The 19,278-nt window shown below is 50.4% G+C and overlaps 1 protein-coding gene across 18 annotated transcripts in view; it reads left to right on the forward strand.

The window, feature by feature from the left end:
• The window catches only part of CACNA1B (calcium voltage-gated channel subunit alpha1 B), a 309,392-nt gene that overhangs the window by 137,175 nt on the left and 152,939 nt on the right, over positions 1-19,278 (forward strand). For all 18 annotated transcript variants that reach the window (XM_039383719.1, XM_039383720.1, XM_039383721.1 and 15 more), the window contains one exon: positions 5,413-5,516. In XM_039383719.1, coding sequence (XP_039239653.1) covers positions 5,413-5,516 — 104 coding nt within the window. The remainder of the gene's footprint in view (positions 1-5,412; positions 5,517-19,278) is intronic.

The following is a 19,278-nucleotide window of genomic DNA, read 5'->3' on the forward strand; positions in this document are numbered from 1 at the left end:
AGTGGCCCCACAGCTCTGGGGGTGAGAGACGAAAGTGAGGAGCAATCCTGGTGTTGGAGAAGTCACAAAAGGCTTGGTGGTGGCACTTGTGCTTTGCTGGAGCACCCCCTGTTCCCTTGGCTGTGTCAGGAGCTCAGGGCACTCATCTCCCTGCAGGACAGAAGCCTTTCAGCTTCTCCACTTGGGATAAATGACCCTGTTCACCCACTGGGGTCTGCACCTCGAGGGGTGGCTGTGCTGGCACTGCTGGGGGTGCCAGCAATCTTCTGGGGGCTGCAGCAGAGCCAGGACAGAGCCCTCAGGTGCTTGAAGCCAACAGGTACAGGTTGTCCTTTGGCATCCAGCTGTGACCTGGGCACTCCTGCTGAGCACAGGCATCAGGCTGCAGGGTGGGTAATGGAGCAGAGTGCCATGGAAGAGGCTGGAAGGGTGTTTTTAGGGATTTAGGTCAGGTTTAGCATGGTGGGTGCACCTTGATCCAAGCACCAGGGCAGGGGGTGGAAGCAGCTGGGAGCTGAGCAGAGGTTGGGCAGAGGGAGCCATGGCAGCTGGGCTTGTTGGGAAGAGCACACCAGGGGCCCAAGAGCTTGTATGGGCTTTAAATGCCTCAGGTACAGACCTCTGGGTCTCCACTGTGACCCCAAAAGTGTCCCTCAGATGCCTCAGGTTCCCTCTGCAGCACCTTGCTTTGGGAGAACTGTGCTGTCAGGTTTAAGGGACACTGATCTCTCAATCCCCATGCCTGGGGTGCTCCTGGAGCCAGGCTTGGTGTGGGCACTGCTCAGAGGGTGCTGGGGAAGGCCCTACTGCTCTTTCTACCCAGATGGCTCAGGAGCAGTGAAAGAGCCCTCATGGATGTAACTCTGGCATATCATGTCCAATGTTTCATTTCTCCTGCCTCCCTCTCTGGTCAGACCTGTGGTCAGGCTCAGGTGACCCTGAGAGCCAGCCAGGCCTCCCACCAGCGAAATGTTGGAGCTGGAACACAAAAATTGATTTGGTCTCTTGGCTTGTCCTGCTTAATGAGGCAGCCTGGAGCTGGGCCACAGCCCAAACCCTGCAGGCTCTGTGGGTGGAGGGCTCAGGGCAGGCTCTGTGGCCTCTGAGGGCTTTCCCTGGGGAGAGGAGTTTGCTTTTCCTGGCAGGAAGCAGGTTTGAGTCATGAAAGCATCTCACAGTAGCATATACTATGTGCTCTACACTGTCATTGGGATCAAGCACATTTGGGAGCACTGGGAAAGATGTTTCATATCCATGAAGGCTCTGCTGTCTCAGGAGAGGTTTTTGGTGACACTGTTGCCTGGTGTTTGTCATGGTCTCCAAAGTCTGGCTTGTCCTGGATACTTGTGAGCGAGGCAGAGCAAGCACAGCAAGTCCCTGCCCTGCCCTGAGCACGAGGGAACCCAGCAGAGGCTCAGGGAAGGCTGGTTAATTAGCTGTATTTTAGCACATTTCATTTTTAGGGGCTTTGATGGCAGCACGGAATTGTGGATCTGTCGCCAAGTTTGGGCTTCAAGTGAATAAATAAATAAATGATAAAGGATCCTTTGGCAGTGATGGACCTGCTGCACTCCCTGTGCATGTTTATGTGGTTTCCCTTCTCCCATCTGTTCCTTCCTCCAGCTCCTCCTCACGGGCTGGCTCTGCACCCCCTTGTGTGGCTGACAGCAATTCCAGGCCTCAGAGAACCATGGAATATCCTGGAAGGGACCCACCAGGATCACTGAGTCCTCACTGAGTGGGTTCCACTTGCTCCAACCATTGACAGGATGGGAACTGAAAAACAGCCTCCAAATATAAAACCTGGCTTTGCTCTGGTAATCCCAGGACAGCAGTCCCAGGCACTTCCCCACTTCCCCTTTTTCTCTGTGCAGGAAATCCCTGGAATTTACTTCATCCCTCTCCTCATTGTTGGCTCTTTCTTCCCTCCTGTGGGAAGCAGGATGAGGATGAGTGTCCTTGTTTCCTCCAAAGCCACCTGTGGAGATGCAGTGCAGGAAAACAGGGAAAGGAAAGAGCTGGAAACAGAGAGAGAGGAATGGAAAAACAAAACAGGGAATGAAGAATTGGCACTGCTGGGGTGGGATAGAGCAGGACTCGATGATCCTTGGGGGTCCCTTCCAACTCAGGGTATTCTGGGACTCACCTCAAAAGACAGAGGAAGACAGGGATTGCAAAAGGCTTCCACAACCATAATGGGAGATCGAGCTGCTCAGAGCTTTCCCTGGGTTCCTACTCCCATTTTCCCTGGGTTCCTACTCCCTTTTCCCCTGTGTTCCTACTCCCTTTTCCCCTGTGTTCCTACTCCCATTTTTCCTATGTTCCTACTCCCATTTTTCCTGTGTTTCTACTCCCATTTTTCCTGCATTTCTACTCCCATTTTCCCTGTGTTTGTACTCCTATTTCCCCTGCATTCTTTGTGTCTTTACTTTCCTTTTTCCCTCTTTTCTTCCTTCCCCCCCTTCCCCTTTTTTTATTTTCTTCATTTTCCCTGTTTTTCTTTTTTTTCCTTTTCTCCATTTATTTCCTTTTTCCTTTTGGGTTTTTACTTTCCTTTTTACTTTTACTTTCTTTGTATCTTTCTTTTTTTCCCTTTTTTTTCTTTTCTTCACCTTTTTTCTTTTTTCTTTTTTTTCCCCCCTTTTTTCCCCTTTCCCCCTTTTCTTTCTGTTTTCCTTTTTCCTTTTTGGTTTTTACTTTCCTTTTCCTTTTCCTTTCTTTGGGTCTTTCCTTCCCCCCCTTTTTCCCTTTTTTTCCCTTTTTTTTTCTTTTCCCCTTTTTTTCCTTGTTTTCCCTTTCCACCTTTCCTTTTTCCTTTTCCTTTTGGGGTTTTATTTTCATTTTTGCTTTTCCTTTTACTTTCTTTGTGTCTTTCCTTTCTATCCCCTTTTTTCTTTTTTTTTTCTTTTCCTTTCCTTTCCCCCCCTTTTTTCCTTTTCCCCTTTTTTCCCTTTTCCTTTCCTTTTTCCTCTTCCTTTTAGGTTTTTACTTTCCTTTTTACTTTTACTTTCTTTGGTTCTTTCCTTTTTTTCCTCTTTTTTTCCCCTTGTTTTTCCTTTTTTCCCTCTTTTTCTCCTTTTTTCTTTTTTCCCCCTTTTTTTGTTTCTTTCCCCCTTTTCCCCCTTTAGTTTCCTTTTTCCTTTTCCTTTTGGCTTTTTACTTTCGTTTTCCTTTTCCTTTCTTTCGGTCTTTCCTTTTCCCCCCTTCTTTTTCCTTTCCCCCCCCCTTTTTCCCTTTTCTTTTTCTTTTTTCCTTCTGAGTTTTTACTTTCCTTTTTTATTTTTGCTTTGAGTTTTTATTTTCCTTTTTGCTTTTCCTTTTCCTTTCTTTGGGTCTTTCCTTTTTATCCCTTTCCCCCCCCCTTTTTTCCCTTTCCCCCTTTACTTACCTTTTTCTTTTTCCTTTTGGGTTTTTACTTTCCTTTTTACTTTTTCCTTTGGGTTTTTATTTTCCTTTTTCCTTTTCCTTTTCCTTTTCCTTTCTTTGGGTCTTTCCTTTTTATCCCTCCCCCCCCCCTTATATCCTTTTCCCCTTTTTTCTTTTTATCCCCTTTCCCCCTTTTTTCCCTTTCCCCCCTTTTTTCCCTTTCCCTCTTTTTTCCCTTCCCCCTTTTTTCCCTTTCCCCCTTTACTTTCCTTTTCCCCTTCCCTTTTGGGTTTTCACTTCCCTTTTCCCTTTTTTTGGCCTTTCCTTTCCTTTTTGCTTGTCTTTTATTCCCTTCCTTTACACCAGATCCTCCAATTGCCGCATTCTTCACTCACAAGAGAGGAATTTGCATTTTCCTGAGCGCTCTCTAAATGCCCACGTGGCATTTTCCTTCTCAGCAGTTCCCTGAAGAGCTCCCTGGTGGTCGATGAATGCGGGAACTTTGTCACACCCTAAAACCCCTCCCCTCCCCTCCCCTCCCCTCCCTCCTCCCCGGTGCTTACTCAGGGAGCGAGGATGGAGTTTGGCGACAGGAAAGTGCTGAGTGAGCAGCTGTGGAGCTGCAATCCCTGGGAAGACGCCTGGTTTTCTTGCAGACTCCTTGTCTGTGTGTGCCCATTCTGGGCACGGTGCCACCCTGGCCTTAATTGCAGCCCCGAGGAAGGGAGGGCCGTGGTTCCCTCCCGGTGCCTCCTCAGTTCACCTGGAAACGGGATGCTGATGGGAAGGGTTGAGGTGGGGAGAGAAGAGGCTGCTGGAAAAGCCTGCCCAGGGTCAGGTCACCTAAAAATGCCTCTTGGCCCCTCTGTGGGGTCAGCCCGAAGCTGTGGAACTCACAGAACCGTGGAATCACTTAGGGTGGAAAAGGCCTTTAAGGTCCTGGAGTCCCACCATCCCCCAGCACTGCCCAGGCCACCACTAAACCCTGTCCCCAAGGGTCACAGCTACCTGGGGCATGTTTTAAATCCCTTCAGGGATGATGACTCCACCGCTGCCCTGGGCAGCTGGGCCAGGGCTGGACAAGCATTTCCAGGAAGAAATTCCTCCTGATGTCCAACCTAAACCTCCCCTGGGGCAGCTTGAGGCCATTTGCTCTTGGTTTTTTGTCTGTTATTGGGGAGCAGACCCTGACCCCCCCCGGCTCCCCTCTCCTGTCAGGGGGTTGCAGAGCCAGAAGGTCCCCCCTGAGCCTCCTCCTCTCCAGGCTGAGCCCCCCCAGCTCCCTCAGCTGCTCCTGCTGCTCCAGCCCCTTCCCCAGCTCCGTTCCCTTCCCTGGAAGGAGCCCTCAATGTCTTTCTTGTTCTGAGGGACTCAAAACTGAACCCAGGATTGGAGGTGCCCCAGCAGTGCCCTCACCAGTGGGACGGGCACTGCCCTGGTCCTGTGCCCACACTATTGCTGGCACAGCCGAGGGGCAATTGGGCTCTTGCCCACCTGGGCACACCTGGGCTCATGTTCAGTGGCTCTCACCAGCACCCCCAGGGCCTTTTCCAACTTTCCAACCACCCTGCCCCAGCCTGGAGCATCCCATGTTGTTGTTGTGACCCAGGGGCAGGACCCAGCACTTGGCCCTGTTGACCCTCACCCCGATGGCCTCAGCCATGGATCCAGCCTGTCCAGATCCCTCTGCAGAGCCCTCCTACCCTCCAGCACACCCACATCCCACCCACCCTGGTGTCATCTGCCAACTGATTCAGGGGGCACTCGATCCCCTCATCCAGGTCATGTCCAGAGGCATCAGATGAATCTTCTCCCGGGAGCTGATGACAAACCCTGTTGTGGGTGGTGGGACAATCACTTGGTTCCTCAGTTCTTTTGCTGGCATTTGAGCTGGTGAACACACCAGAACCAACCACCAGCGGTGGATGAGCCCAGGAAATCCAAGGGGACTCTTTCCTGCCCTCTGCCCTGCAGGTTCTGTGTGGTGTTTTGTTTCTGAGGTGAATTAATATTTGGTTTTGTCTCTCCCTTTCTCTTTGTTTCCAGACAAACGACGCTGCAGGAAATACCTGGAATTGGCTTTACTTCATCCCTCTCATCATCATTGGCTCTTTCTTCATGCTCAACTTGGTGCTGGGCGTCTTATCGGGGTAAGAAGGACACCAATGACTTGTTCGTCCCCACCTGGGTGTGAAAAGGGAAGATGTGTTGGCTTTAGTGGGAAGATGTCATCGGGAGAGCTGGGTGCTACATCCCACTGTGCACTGTCCCTCTTCCCACTTCTCCTACCCTGCTTGCAGTGGGATATTTCTGTAAGACTGTAGAGCCTTAGGGTGGGGAGGAGCTGGTGAATAATCACTAATTGAGATGATTCTGAATCCAGACCCAAGTGTTAAGTGGACTCCCTGGAATTCCACTGACCTGGGCCTGTGCAGCCAACACTCCTGTGTCACCCTGAACCCCCCCCAGGAACCCCCTGTGCCAGGATAATGCTGGAACTGGACATGGAAGTGTGGATAATGCACTTGGTGTAACTGCAGCACAGGGGAAGGGGAAGCTCAAACTAAGGGCAGTTAAAAGATCCCAGGTGTTTTTTGGGCATTTGGTTTTTTGGTGTTGATGTTTTGTGGTTTTTTGGTTTTGTTTGTTAAATCTCTCCCTGTTTAACCAATGTCTGGATTTTGGGGACCCCCTGGTGTCCTGATGTTCAAACCCCAGGGCTCAGCCAAGGTTTTGGTGTTGTTGCATCTGAGTTTTGGGTTTGGACCATTGCAGGAATGGAGCTGCCAAGTCTGCAGCTGAGCTGGAACATCCCCAGCATGTGGGGAAATTTGATCTGGAATTAACAACCCAGCTCATCTCAGTGGTTTGCAGGCTCTCATTTTACACAGCATTTCTTCTCAGATCAAGCAGGTGATTGAGACTCTACAGATGTATAAAGATGTAGATTTTTTTTCTGGCTCTTGGCAGCAGGAGAAGAAAAAAGAGTTGTTGCTGCTGTGTGGTAAAAGCCTTTCAGTGCTCCACCTTTACTCTTCCTTTTTAAAGCTACCAGAGAAGGAAAAGTCTTTTCCAAAGAACATATTAATGCAAAATTGTGTTATTTTGTAATTATTTTCATCCTCAAAGCTGTGGCAGGAGCAGGGAGGCAGCACTGCAGTTGTGTTGAAGGTCTGTGGGTGTGTCCTGCTCTTTGCTGTTGCTACATCCAGGAATAATTGTCCTGATCAATAACTGATCAAAGCCATTCATGGAACATCCTTTTGTTTTGAGAAGGAGATTTCTTGTCTGATTTATGATTGAAAGGGAGCACCCACACCAGTTCTTTAGGTACCTCCTCTTCCCTCTGTCACACTGGGGTCAGCCCACGGTGACTGGGATGATCCATGGGATTTAAAACAAAAGCAGGAGCCTGCAGGCTCCTGTTCCTTCCTGCTGGATTCAAATGTGTTTGGTGTCTGACTCTCCTGAAAGCCTCTTGTTGCTCAGGGCAAAATATGAATATTAGATAAATAGGAATCTTCTCTTAAAAATGCAGCTCTGGGCACCAGCTCTGCCTTTGTTAGTGGTGATGGGGGGAATTTCTCCTTCATGGAGGGAAGCTTTTAATTTCTGTTTTTGGCAGAGGGTTTGATGGCCTTGCCTGGAATAATTCCTGGGGAGAGGCTGAAGGGAATAAACATCCCAGCTCAGGTGTGAGCACAGGGCTCAGCAGGCTCCTGGTGGGCCTGGAGCTACTGGGCAGGGAAGGAAATTGGGTACAAAAAACCCTTCCCTGGGAGGGTGGGGAGGCCCTGGCACAGGTTGCCCAGAGAAGCTGTGACTGCCCCATCCCTGGAAGTGTCCAAGGCCAGGTTGGACGGGGCTTGGAGCAACCTGGGCTGGTGGAAGGTGTCCCTGACCATGGCAGGGGGTGGGATGAGATGATCTTTAATGTCCCTTCCAACCCAAACCATGCTGTGATTCTATATCTGAATGAAATGGTGATGAAAAGGCACCAGGAGGATGGAAGGACCCTCTGAAGACAGAGACTGTTGTCACTGTGTGACAGAATCCCAGAATGTGCTCAGTTGGAAGGAACCCCCAAGGATCATCCAGTCCAACTCCTCCCTCCTGCATGGGACCATCCTCAAGAGTCACACCCTGTGCCTGAGAAGATCAGCCACTTTGATACTGCAGAGACAGTTCTAGTGCATGACAAACAACACCTTTTCCTTTTTATCTTTCAGTGATCCTCATTTTTAATCTATTTTTTCTTGTGTATTTTCCCACTCTAACCAATTATCCCCTGTTAATGTGTGTCCTGTGGCTCCATATTCTGTAGCCAAAAGCCCCAGACAGCACCATAAAAGATGAATTTCTGCTGGAGGTTTTTCTTTACAGAGATTTCTGCACAGAGAAAGGGTCATTGGCCTGTTGACTTCCACGGGGTCCAGTTTCACTCCAGGCCATGGAACCATCCACATCCCAGTGGAAGTGTCAGCAGCAGAGACTCTTGGCAATGCCCCACATTCCTGTTGCAATAAACCCAAGTTGATCTGGGGTTAGGGATTCTACAAATAGCCCATGAACAGGGTGAACTCAGCTGCTTCTTATTTTCATGATCTGTGCACCTCAGCCTTTAATGTCACTGTGCTGGATCCTGGGGGAATACTCTGCTCTCCTCTTCCACATATTCCAGAGAGGGAACAGCAGGGAGAACGAGGGGATGTGACACCCCCAGGAAACAACTGCAAAGCTGAGGTCAGCTCCCCACTTCCCTAAGCTCCTGTGTGATCTTCATTACTGTCCCCTTGCACTGAAACCCTGTTGGAATCATAAAACACCCCGAGCTGGAAGGGACCCACAGGGACCATTGAGTCCAGCTCCTGTTTTCCACTGTTGTTATTTCTGAGCTGTTTTCCCCTGTATATTTGTTCCTCAGTGGGCAAAGAGGAAGCTACAGCTTTCTGAAGCAGATGTGCAATTGCCATCACAGATTATGGCAATTTAATTAATCCCAGAATCACAAAACTGTTTGGCTTGGAAGGGACCTTAAAGCTCATTTCCTTCCACCCCCTGCCATGGGCAGGACACCTTTCACTAGCCCAGGTTGCTCCAAGCCCTGTCCAACCTGGCCTAAATCTGAAATGAGAAGAAGTTATCGAGCTTCCTACTAACACTGGGCTGTAGAGAGCTTTGCCATAAATCTGAAAGAAAATTTCTGTGGTTATTTGTGAACCCATGTCAACAGCCAACAGAAACCTCAAATAACTGGGCTGAGCTCCTGGTTTTCTTTGTTTGAGCAGTGGAGGGAGATGGACTTGGTTGAGATCCCCGGTGTCATCTGCTCACAAAATGTCAAAGAAGAGATGATACTCGTTTTGAAATAAAGAGCAAACAACCTCTCTCCTCTGCTGATTCTTCTGGAATTATAGGGCAGGGCGAGAGCAAATGGCCTCAAGTTGTACCTGGGAGGTTTAGATCAGATATTAGGAAAAATGTTTTCATGGAAAAGGTTGGAAAGTCTTGGAACAGGCTGCCCATGGAAGTGGTGGAGTCAGCACCCCTGGGAGGGTGAAAAAAATCTGTGGATGTGACACTTGAGGCCGTGGTTCAGTGGTGACCATGGGGGTGGTGCTGGTTGACAGTTGAACTCAGTGATCTTAAAGCTCTTTTCCAGCCTCAGTGATTCCGTGATTCTGTGGTCCTGTAATCAAAGCAAAGGCAGGGAAGTGACAGGGAGATGGGGAAGTGCTGGTGAAAACATATCATAAAAATAACCCCCAATCTCAGGCCTCAGTTGCTGTGCCAGAACCCTGAGTACCTGGCTAAAGCTGTAATTAAAAGCATGTTGAGTCCATAATTCAGCTTCCACGGGCCCCTGGTGCTGTACAGCGTGTCCTCCTCGTGTGAGCTCATCAAACCCTGCCAGTGCTCTTGTTCTTGGTTAATAATTAACACCCTCCCAGAACGGCTCTGCTTTCTGCTCCTCTCCCCTCCCTGGGTGAGGGAATATCCAGCCTGAATATCCAGACTTCCCAGTGCTCCAAGGAAACGGGGGGTTGTTGCAAACACCTCATTTCTGGTGGCACAAGGGGGGTGTTGGGCTGTCCATGTCCTTTCAGAAGCTGCAGTGGGTGCTGGGCTGTGCCTGCTCAGCCCAGTGCCAGAGGTGGGCTCTGACTGGGCAAACTGGGAGCAGATCCCCTTTGCCAGGTCGCCCATCACAAGCAAATACAGGCTGGGTTGTTTTCCTGGAGGAACTGAGGGTTTTCCTGGAGCGCTGCAGTGCTCAGAGGGGCACAAGTGAGGTGCAGTCGAGCTCCTAAAATCCAGCAGCTGCCCTTGGTTGGTTGTTTAGGGGAGATTTGGGGCTTCCCAGCAGGCCACAGCATCCCACGTGCTGTGGAGCAGTGGCTTGGTGTCCCTGGAGAGGGATTTTCCTCTCAGTTCCTCCTTTATATTCCCCCCACTTTCTGTTTTCCTTCTCTGGTGCTTCATTCCTCCGTGAGCTGATAAAACCCAACAGTCCTGCAGGAACCAATAGAGCAGAAAAATACAGATTATTTTCTTCTGGGGGAGCTTTCAGTGTGTGCCAGAGCTGATGTGAGAGCTCAGGACCGTGCAGGGCCAGGAGAGCAGAGGCAGGAGCAGAGATTTTTCCCTTTTGACATTATTAACACTCAGAAGGCTTGTTTGCTTCTCCTTGTGAACCATCCATGTGCTGGGAAGCATCTTGGGGTGACTGCCTGAGCCTGACCCCTCCCCAACCCCAGACACACAAAGGAAAAAAGGAAAAGAGAAACGATAAAAACCAAATAATTACAAATTAGGTGAAATTAGGAGATTAGACACTTGGTTGAAGCTCTGCCTAACCATCCACCCACCCACCCTAAAGGATGAACCAGGTTTTGGTCACACTAAAAAGCTGCCCTTAACTTTATTTCTCTGTTTTAACCATGACAATCCATGCTATCCCTGTTCCAGAAAGCTGGGGCACTCCCAGAAACTGAGGTTACATTTTGCCAGGTGCCCAGTTCAGCAGCAGTGAAAATCTTGAGGGGTTTGTATCCATAACACATTTTTCCTGAAACATCTTTTCGTGTTTATTCTTATCAGATTATTTGTGACCCAGGTAGCAATAAAGGGAATAGAGCAATCACAGGGAATGCAGCCTTTCCATGGGAAAAGATTGGCTGCCTCTGGTGGCACCACGGGCATGCTCTGAGTGCAAGTCATGCCAGGAGCCACTGACCCCGGATGCCTCCCTGTGTTCCTGAAACCCAGGCTCGTTGGCCTTTGGGATGTCGGGGGATGTGGCTTTGATTCTGACCAGAAAATGCCCCGTGATGACCCTGATGAATTTTTTATGGAACTCTGCACAGTTTGCTGTGAGGAGGGAAAAACACCACCCCTGGTGTTTGAGAAGTGCTGCCCGACACTCGTCGTTCCCTGACTCTGTCCTGGTTTCCCGCTCGGGCAGCTCCTGCCACCCCGGGATGGGCACCCACCCCACACACACCTTGGCTTCCCGCTGCTCCCTTCCTCAGCAGCAGCTTCCAGTGCTGTTTTCCTCATCCTGCTGCTGTTCCCCTCCCAGCCCTCAGCCTCCTCTCAGCCCAACCAGCACCTTTCTCCCAAAAACTTCTGGGATTTTGGAGTTTTCTGCTGCTTGGGTGTCGAGCGGGGCATTAATACGAGGATCCTGTACCTCACATTTGTTTGGTTTGATGCTTTGGATTCCACCACACAAAGAGGATAAACGTTATCATGGGATGCTGTGAGGAAGATGATTGAAGTTCTTTCAAGGCTAAGTGCTTCCTGGCACTGCTTCCCACAGCAGTGGGGAGCACCCAGGCTGGAGACACAGGGAATGCACAGCCTGGGAATGATGCATTTGGATATGGAGAGTCTGTGTCTCTGCACTGTGAAAAATGCTGCTTGTCATGTCCTCAAATATTTATGGTGAAGCCTGAGGTATTCCCAGCCCAGCCAGTGAAGAGTAATGATTGTTCCTGAGGTTTACTCAGCTGCAAGAACCAGGTGTGGAGAGGCACCACAGGGCCTGGGGGGGGGTTCCCTGCTCAGGTATTGCTCTGTCCTGGGATGTGCAACACCTGCCTCGTGTCTTCTGAGCCCACCTGGGGTAAGAACTGCAGGCAGAGAGGTTGAATGGATGCAGCATCTTTGTGACAGCAGGAGCCTGGCAAGGGACAGAGCCACAGGCTGTGCTGGCACCCTGCAGGGGAACAAGGGGCAGGGAAAAAGGGCTTTCATTCTTTAATTAATTTAACCCCTGCTGCAGCCTGTTTGGAGCAATCTGCAGCGTGGATGCTCTCTGGGCACAGTCCCATTAAACACTCTCCCAGATCCCTGGCTCTCAGAGCTGTCCCTTGTGTCCCTGAGGCTTTTGTGGGGGGAGCACAGCCCCATCCTGCCCTCACTGCCTCAGTGACTTGCTCAGTTCCATGACAGGTTTTCCCACCCCGAGGATTTTTGCCAGATTGAGATCATAAAACTCCAGCCTGCAGGCCGTGCAGAGGCCGGGGAAGAACGAGCCTGATTAATTTGTCATAACGGCAAAGTGTTCTTCTGTCCTCCTTCCCCTCATTACAGGGACAATCATTCATTTCCCTGCAAATTTGTTCCCAGTCCCAGTTACCTGCTGCGATCTGACTTTGCCTGGTGTTAATTATTTGCAGCAGAAGAGCTGCATCATGGAAAGAGATGAGATCCTGCTTGTTTTCTCCTAGCTTTTAGCCTTTTCCAAGGCCACGCTTTAAAACAAGGGGAAAGACAGAAGAAAAAACCTCTCCATTTTTTTCCTTTTTTCTTGCTCATCACCCTTCCTAACAAAGCCATTGTTGCCAACATGAAATGTGGGAGAAGGAGGTGTTTGTCTTGCAGGAGATGTGGGGAGCAGTGACTTTCCACGTGAGCTCCGTCTCACCGAGTTAAATGTCCTGTTAAATGTGGGTCCTTTGCTCCTTTTGTGGGTTTGGTTGGTACAGGAGTGCTGGACTTTTTTTCTTTTTTTTTTGCCCTTCTGCTAAACCACAATGGAAATTAAAGCCTGCAATATAGGAATGGTACACAGGAGACCTAAATTTGAATTTCCTGGGGCTTCTGCTTTGTCTCGGGGGCGGAAACTTTCTGAACAGAGCCAGCAATTGTAACAGGACGATGCTGGGAGATAAATGGTGCTTTTGAGCTCCTTTTTCTCACTTTGCTGCTGCCTCCTTGCTGCTGTGGCACTGGCAGCTTTTCAAATCAGATTAGGGGCAATCAAAGTAAAATGGGCACAAGCCAGAACTTAAAGACAAAAGAAGGGAGGAAGATGAATTGCAGGCTTCACCTCTGTGCTGTTCCTCTTCTCTTTCTAGAAATACAAGACATATCCCATATCTGGCTTGCATTTGAAGCATCTTCTTGCTGTGCTGAGTGATAAAAGTGGCTGTGAAGCCTGGCTTGGTGCTGAGATCAATGTCTGGGTGATGCTTTCATCCTCCCTCAGCTGGCTGAGGAGAGCTGTGTGTTCCACCTCTTTAGAGCAACGAGGAGGAAGCAGAAGCTGCTCTGTCTGTGCAGGATTGATTGAGCCAGTCCTTACTCCTGAGCAGGATATTAGGATGGGTTCAGCAGCTCAGCCAGCTGGCTCTGTGTGTTTGGGCTCAGTCTGGACATGATCATGCCCAGTGGGATCTTGGCTGGCTGTAATTCCAGGTGGGACAGAAACACAGAACATATTTCTTTGGGATTTTGTGCAGCAGATGAGACAGCCTGGGGTGGATGATGAGCCACAGAGCTCTGTCATCTCAGCACTAAGAAATCTCTGTCCTTCTCTGGGCTTTCCTTGTTTAATAGCAAGGTTCAAAACTCTGACTTCTCAGCAAACTGCCTTTATGGGCAGGAAAACAACATCTTACAGGCACCAAATGTCACCAGCACAAAGAAATCCTGAAGAAATTACAGCTTTCAGGTGAATCAGCTGTTTGGTTTCACCTCATTCCAGCAGTTTTGGGTGCTCTCCCTGTGCCCCTGAGATGGGCTTCCTTTCACCTCCCTCAGAACTTTTTCTTGCCCAAATGAGGTGCATTTTCCTGCTTTTTCTTTGTGTCCCACGTGGGTTAAACCCCATCACAAATCAATGTGCTTTGTCTGTGTTCAGTGGTGCCCTGGCCCTGATTTTGAGAGGTATTTAAAACCAGTGATTTAAAAATACCCTTTTTTCATTCCTATTCATGTTTTCAGATCACTAAGTCAGAGGCAGCAAATGATTTTGAGTTCTGCCTGCGGGTTTCTCTGCATTTGAGGGTTTGGGCTGGGGGTGAGAACAGCCACACCTCAGCTCCTCCTGAGCTCCTCCTGCTCCTTTACTGTGGTGAAGACACCTGATGCTGTGGGGAAGAAATCAGTGGCCTGGCTGATCTCCTCTCATTTATTTTCCAGCCCTTCTGGGTGCCAGGTGCCAGTTCTGGACACAGCTGAGCCATGTCCTCGTGGATTTGCATCATCCCAGCTTTGGGCCACGATGGCTCATGTCCAGGCAGCTGGAAAATGCCCTGTTTGTCTATTTACTCCTGGATGTGTTCATATTTTTCTTTCCTAAGCCATGTTTCTGAGCTCTACAGTGTATTTCTAACTCCCCAGCATCCTCCCAGGTTTGTGCACTGCAGGGAATGATGGTCTCCCTCCTCTCCCCACCCCTTCCCCCTGTCCCTCACCCCCTGTGTGCTGCTGTGAATATTCCAGCCCCTGCTGGGGCTGTTTTTCCTCCTCTCCTTCAGGAGTTTTAGTGAGAAACTCTGAAGGTTGGTACCTCTGAGGTGGCTGGCCTGCAGGACATCGTCCCTGCAGGGTTTTTGTTCTCCTGTTGCTGCCTCCCTGCCAGCCCTGCCAGGCTCTCAGAGCTGTGTTGTGGGCTGAGTTTTGCCCTTTCACCTCTGAAAGAGTCCAGAGAGCCCCTGGTGATGATGGAGTGCAGCTTGTTGAAGCAAAATGCTTCAGGAATTGAGGGAAGTTGGTGTTCCCTGTCCCTGCTCAGCCCCCCAAGCTTTGCCCCCTCATCACCCCCAGGAGGGGAGCAGATGCTCAGCAGGTCCTCGGGCTCTTCCTGCATCCTCATCCAGGACACTGAGCTCCTGCTTTTCTCTCTTCCCACTCCCATCTCCCTCCTGCACCCTCTCCATGGGCTCTCTCCCTCTCTTTCTGCTGGACTCCCTCACTGGCCCTGCCTTTCAAAGAACAGCTTTGCAGAAGGTAAAATAAACGTTTAGCACAGCCAAGGCTTTGTGTCCTTGGTTCCAGAAACAGTCACAGTCAGAAAGGTGTTGGGTTTTCTTGTTGCATCCTGCAGAGGCTTCCCCTTATAAAGGGTTTAATGTTCTCCAGGAACACCAAACACCAAACACAAACCTACAGAGCAAATTCATCTCCTGGAGGAAGAATCTGCTGGATGCTGATGTGTTAGTGAGGGAAATGTTAGGAATATTCACTGGGTGAGATCCCAGTGGAATGAGCCCCCCAAGGGGCTTTTCAGGACTGTGTGAGGTAGAAAACTCAATCCCACAGGTATTGCAGGACCTACAGGACAGCAGGAGCATGGGGAGGGTTTGCTGAGCAGGAATCTTCCTACCACATTAGTGTAACTGGCTTCACCCAAACAGCTGGAATTCGGCTGGATTAGGACAAGGTGGCAAATTCCAGCATCAAAAACAAACCCGGGAGGGAGAGGAAAAATGAACTTAAGGCTCTTTCTCTATTTCTTTCTCACAGCTGATTAACCAGAATAAATGGTAGGAAATGAGCTTCCACCCTTAAAATGTCTCTGCTTGCCTGTGGATGCTCTCAGGATATCTGGAGGTGTGTGATCCCCGCGCTGAGCACTTCCCCTGAGGGGCTCTGCAGGATCTTCTGAGCGATCCTAAGCCCCTGAGCAGGTGGTTGTATCTGCCAGGAGCACAAGAGATGTGCTTTCAGCGGCAGATGCAGACAGCACCGCATTCATCTCCCCGCTCTTATCATCCAGCCTGTTCGTGTCTGGGGTGCTACAAGTGCCTCTTCTTATCTCCGCAGTCCCTCTGCAGCCTCGCAGGGAAATTCCTACCTCGGTGTTGCTCCTGCCGAAAGCTTAGCGGAAAATAGGGGATAATGGGCACTAAGTGTGTCGGGAGGTTCTTTCTTTGCTGTAAAAGGGGAGGACTGAAGCAGAGAGGAATTTTTAAGCCTTCCCCTCTCCCCACCCAGCCAGCCCCGGCAGCACAAGCCAGGATTTTGTGCCGCTGCTCCTCTTGCAGCACGTGTGCGATGCTGGAGAAGCTGCTGTTTTCCACCCTCTGTTTTCCATCCTCTGCCTCCAGCCCGTCCCTCCCTGTTCCTGGGGCTGTGGGGGTTGCTCAGCAGGCTGCTGCCAGCTCTCGGATCCATCCTCGGGCGCCGCTCCACGTCCCACAGCCAAGCTCACAGCCCAGGCCTCCCGGCCGGGCCAAATTTTGTGTCTCCACCTGGAGAGTTGGGTTTGGCCCCTGAGTAATTCAGTGGAACATCTGCAGTGCTGGCTGCTCCCCGTGCCAGCAGCTCACCCACTTGCAGGATCTGGCTCCCGTCCCGGCTCCTCTCCACTCCCCGGGGCTGGATTTCTCCAGGCAGGGCCGTGTCCCAGGATGTCACATGTCGCCCGGGCTCAGCTTCGTGCCTTCCTTTGATGTGCTTGGACTGGAGACGAAGCCAACCCTAAAACTGATTGCCTTATTTATACTTTAAAGACTTAAAATTCGGAAAGTTCTCCACAGCTGCTTTCCAGGAGCTGTTGGCGAAGACCTGAGATCTAAAACCGATTTTTTTCCCCCCCTCAATTTATTTTTAAGACTTAAAATTCTAAAACTTCTTGACAGCTGCTTTCCAGGAGTCACTGGCAGAGCCCTTCCAAGATCCGTGCAGCTTTCTGTTCACTCCGAACGCTTCAGATTCAGCGGCTGAAGGCTCTTCTCCCCTTTAAAGACCTGAGATTTCATGAGCTCGCAAGACCGTGTGATTATTGGGAACGAGGAGCTAATTACCTGTGTCGTTACTCCGAGTCGCTAATCACCAGCACGATTAGCGGGAGCGGTGACAGCGATGCTGTATCATCTCTCCCGGCCTCTTCCCCGGCAGCGGGAAGCAGTTTGTCTGCTTTCGAAGCGGAAAACCCGACTGGCAGAGGTTTAATGATGTGATTCGACTCGCAGGAAGCTGCTGACGCCTGTGCCACCAAAGCCAAGACCAGGAGATGCTCCATCCCAGCTCTCTGCTGTCGTGTAGGGAGGTTAATCAGAGACTCTAGGGATGAAAATTGGCGTTTGTTTATTTTTTTAATCCCTCTTTGGTTGCTGTGACAATATTTTTGTTTTGAGACCATCGTGGATAAAGGACTTGTAAGAATTTCATTAGCTCATAATGTTCACTGACCCCGGTGGTTACTTGAGAGCTGACTGTACCTCTTCTGTGGCTTGGGGGGCTCTTGAATTGCCCTGAAGTGGCTCTTTCAGTGCATATTTACACTGAGATTTATTTTCCTCCTCCACCCACCACTGTGATAAGCAGCAACCATCCATTTCCCGGTGACATTAAGCACCGACCCCTCTCGAGAAGACAAATGTGACACACTGAGCTCCGCTGGCTGCCCTGTGGTTTCCAGGATGGATGTCCTGCCTTTGGATCCTGTTTGTTCCGTGGCAGACACTGTCACAGAGGAGCTGGAAGGCAGCACAGTCACCCCCCAGCACCTCGTGCTGCTGTGCTGGGCAGGAGCACTGACCTTTCAGCTCTTCGTGCCCAGCTGGACACGCTGGAAGATGAACAATTCGAGGGCTTTGGGGGCTTTTTGGGTGATGAGAGCCAGGGATGAGAGTGGGTGAACCATAAAATCATGGAATGGTTTGGGTTGGAAGGGACTTTAAAGCTCATCTTGTTCATGGGCAGGGACACCTTCCACTAGCCCAGGTTGCTCCAACCTGGCCTTGGACACTTGCAGGGATGGGGCAGCCACAGCTTCTCTGGGCAACCTGTGCCAGGGCCTCCCCACCCTCACAATAAACACATTCCAGGGTTGGCCAGAGGATGGGAGACCAGCTATGAAGAAATTCCTGCATATTTCTGCTCAGGTTTCCTTTCTGGTGGTTTGGGAGATTTTTACAAGTCAGTGACATAAATAGGAATTATGCTGAATAGAAGAGGGAACTTATTTACTGCTCCCAAACATTCCCAGGGGACTTTCTGTGTTTTCATTTTCAGCTGGCAGGAAAACTTCAGTTGAAATATTTTCAGATTAAATATGGCATTTTGATATAATTCCCCTCCCCCTCCTCTCCCCTTCCTTTGAATGTGCTCTGGAATTTTGTTGAAGAGCTCTCAAATGGAAAATCTGGGAGCAAAGAAGGACTATTTCAGCTCCTGAATGGTGATGAATGTAGGGGAAGAGACACACATTTTTATTAATACATTTCATATAGAAAACTGTTTTTTAACAAGTTCTGGCTTCATCAAACTTCTCTCCCATCTCCTGGAGACAGGAGAAGGAAGAAGTGATGCATCCTTTTGCCAGGAAGACCCTACATCAAGACCCTCCAGTCTTCAACTTGGATGATTTTGCTACAGCTCTGTACCCTCAGAAGGAATTCAGTGAGCAGGGACTCAGGGTATTGTCTTCTCCTGGAAATTACCTTCCCAGCTTCCACAGCAATGCCTGGAGAAGCTCCAATGCCAGGACAAAGACCTGGACAAGCTCCAGCAGTGGCCCATGGGAATCTCATGGGGTTTAACAAGGCCAAGCCCAAGGTGCTGCACCAGGTTGGGGCAGCCCCTGGATCAATCCAGGCTGGGGATGAGCAGATGGAGCAGCCCTGGGAGAAGGACTTGGAGGGGCTGGGGGGGGACAGGCTGGACATGGCCCAGCCCAGAACCCTCCATGCCCTGGGCTGATCCCCCAGCGTGGGCAGCAGGGCAGGGGGGATTCTGCCCCTCTGCCCCTCAGGTGAGACCCCCCTGCAGAGCTGCTCCAGCCCTGGGGAACAGCACAGAGAGGACATGGAGCTGCTGGAGAGAGTCCAGAGGAGGCACCAAGAGGATCAGAGGGCTGGAGCAGCTCTGCTGGGAGGAAAGGCTGGGAGAGTTGGGATTGTTCAGCCTGGAGAAGGGAAGATTTGGGGTGACCCAATTGTGGCCTTCCAGGACCTGAAGGGAGCCTAAAAGAAAGATGGAGAGAGACTATTTACAAATGCTGGAGTGACAGGACAAGAGGGAATGCCTTCCCACTGCCAGAGGGCAGGTTAGATGGGATATTGGGAAGGAATTCTTCCCTGGGAGGGTGGGGAGGCCCTGGCACAGGTTGCCCAGAGAAGCTGTGGCTGCCCTTGGATCCCTGGAAATGTCCAAGGCCAGGTTGGACGGGGCTCGAAAAAACGTGGGATCATGGAAAGTCTCCCTGTCCATGGCAGGGGGTGGAACAAGATGATCCTTAAGGTCCCTTCCAACCAAAATAATTCTGTGATTCTGCCAAACCTGCCAGTTCCAGGGAGCAGGAGGGGGCAGTTCCCCACTGGTGGCTTGTGAGACATGTGTGTGTCTGTACAGAAACTGCTGAAGGTTTTCAGCTTCTCCCAGTTCCTCCCTCACCTTCCCACACATTTAAGGTACAGGCCATTCACTTGAGGGTTGGACTCAATGATCCTTGTGGGTCCCTTCCAACTCAGGATATTCTGTGATTCTGAAACATAAAGTTGTGATTAAAGGGACGAGTCCTGGGGAGTTTTACTTTCCTTAGGCAGGATCGGAGCTGGCAGAGGATGAAAAGCTTTGCGAGGGAAGCTCTTCTTTCCCTGCTCCTGAGGGGTGAGGGAGCAGTGCCATGGCTCATCTGCTGTCCTTCCTGCCCATGGGGGTCCTCCAGGAAAC

The sequence above is a fragment of the Pipra filicauda genome, unplaced genomic scaffold (genome assembly GCF_003945595.2).
Source record: "Pipra filicauda isolate LSUMZ 115617 unplaced genomic scaffold, ASM394559v2 scaffold321_size1097455_pilon, whole genome shotgun sequence".
Taxonomy (NCBI): domain Eukaryota; kingdom Metazoa; phylum Chordata; class Aves; order Passeriformes; family Pipridae; genus Pipra; species Pipra filicauda.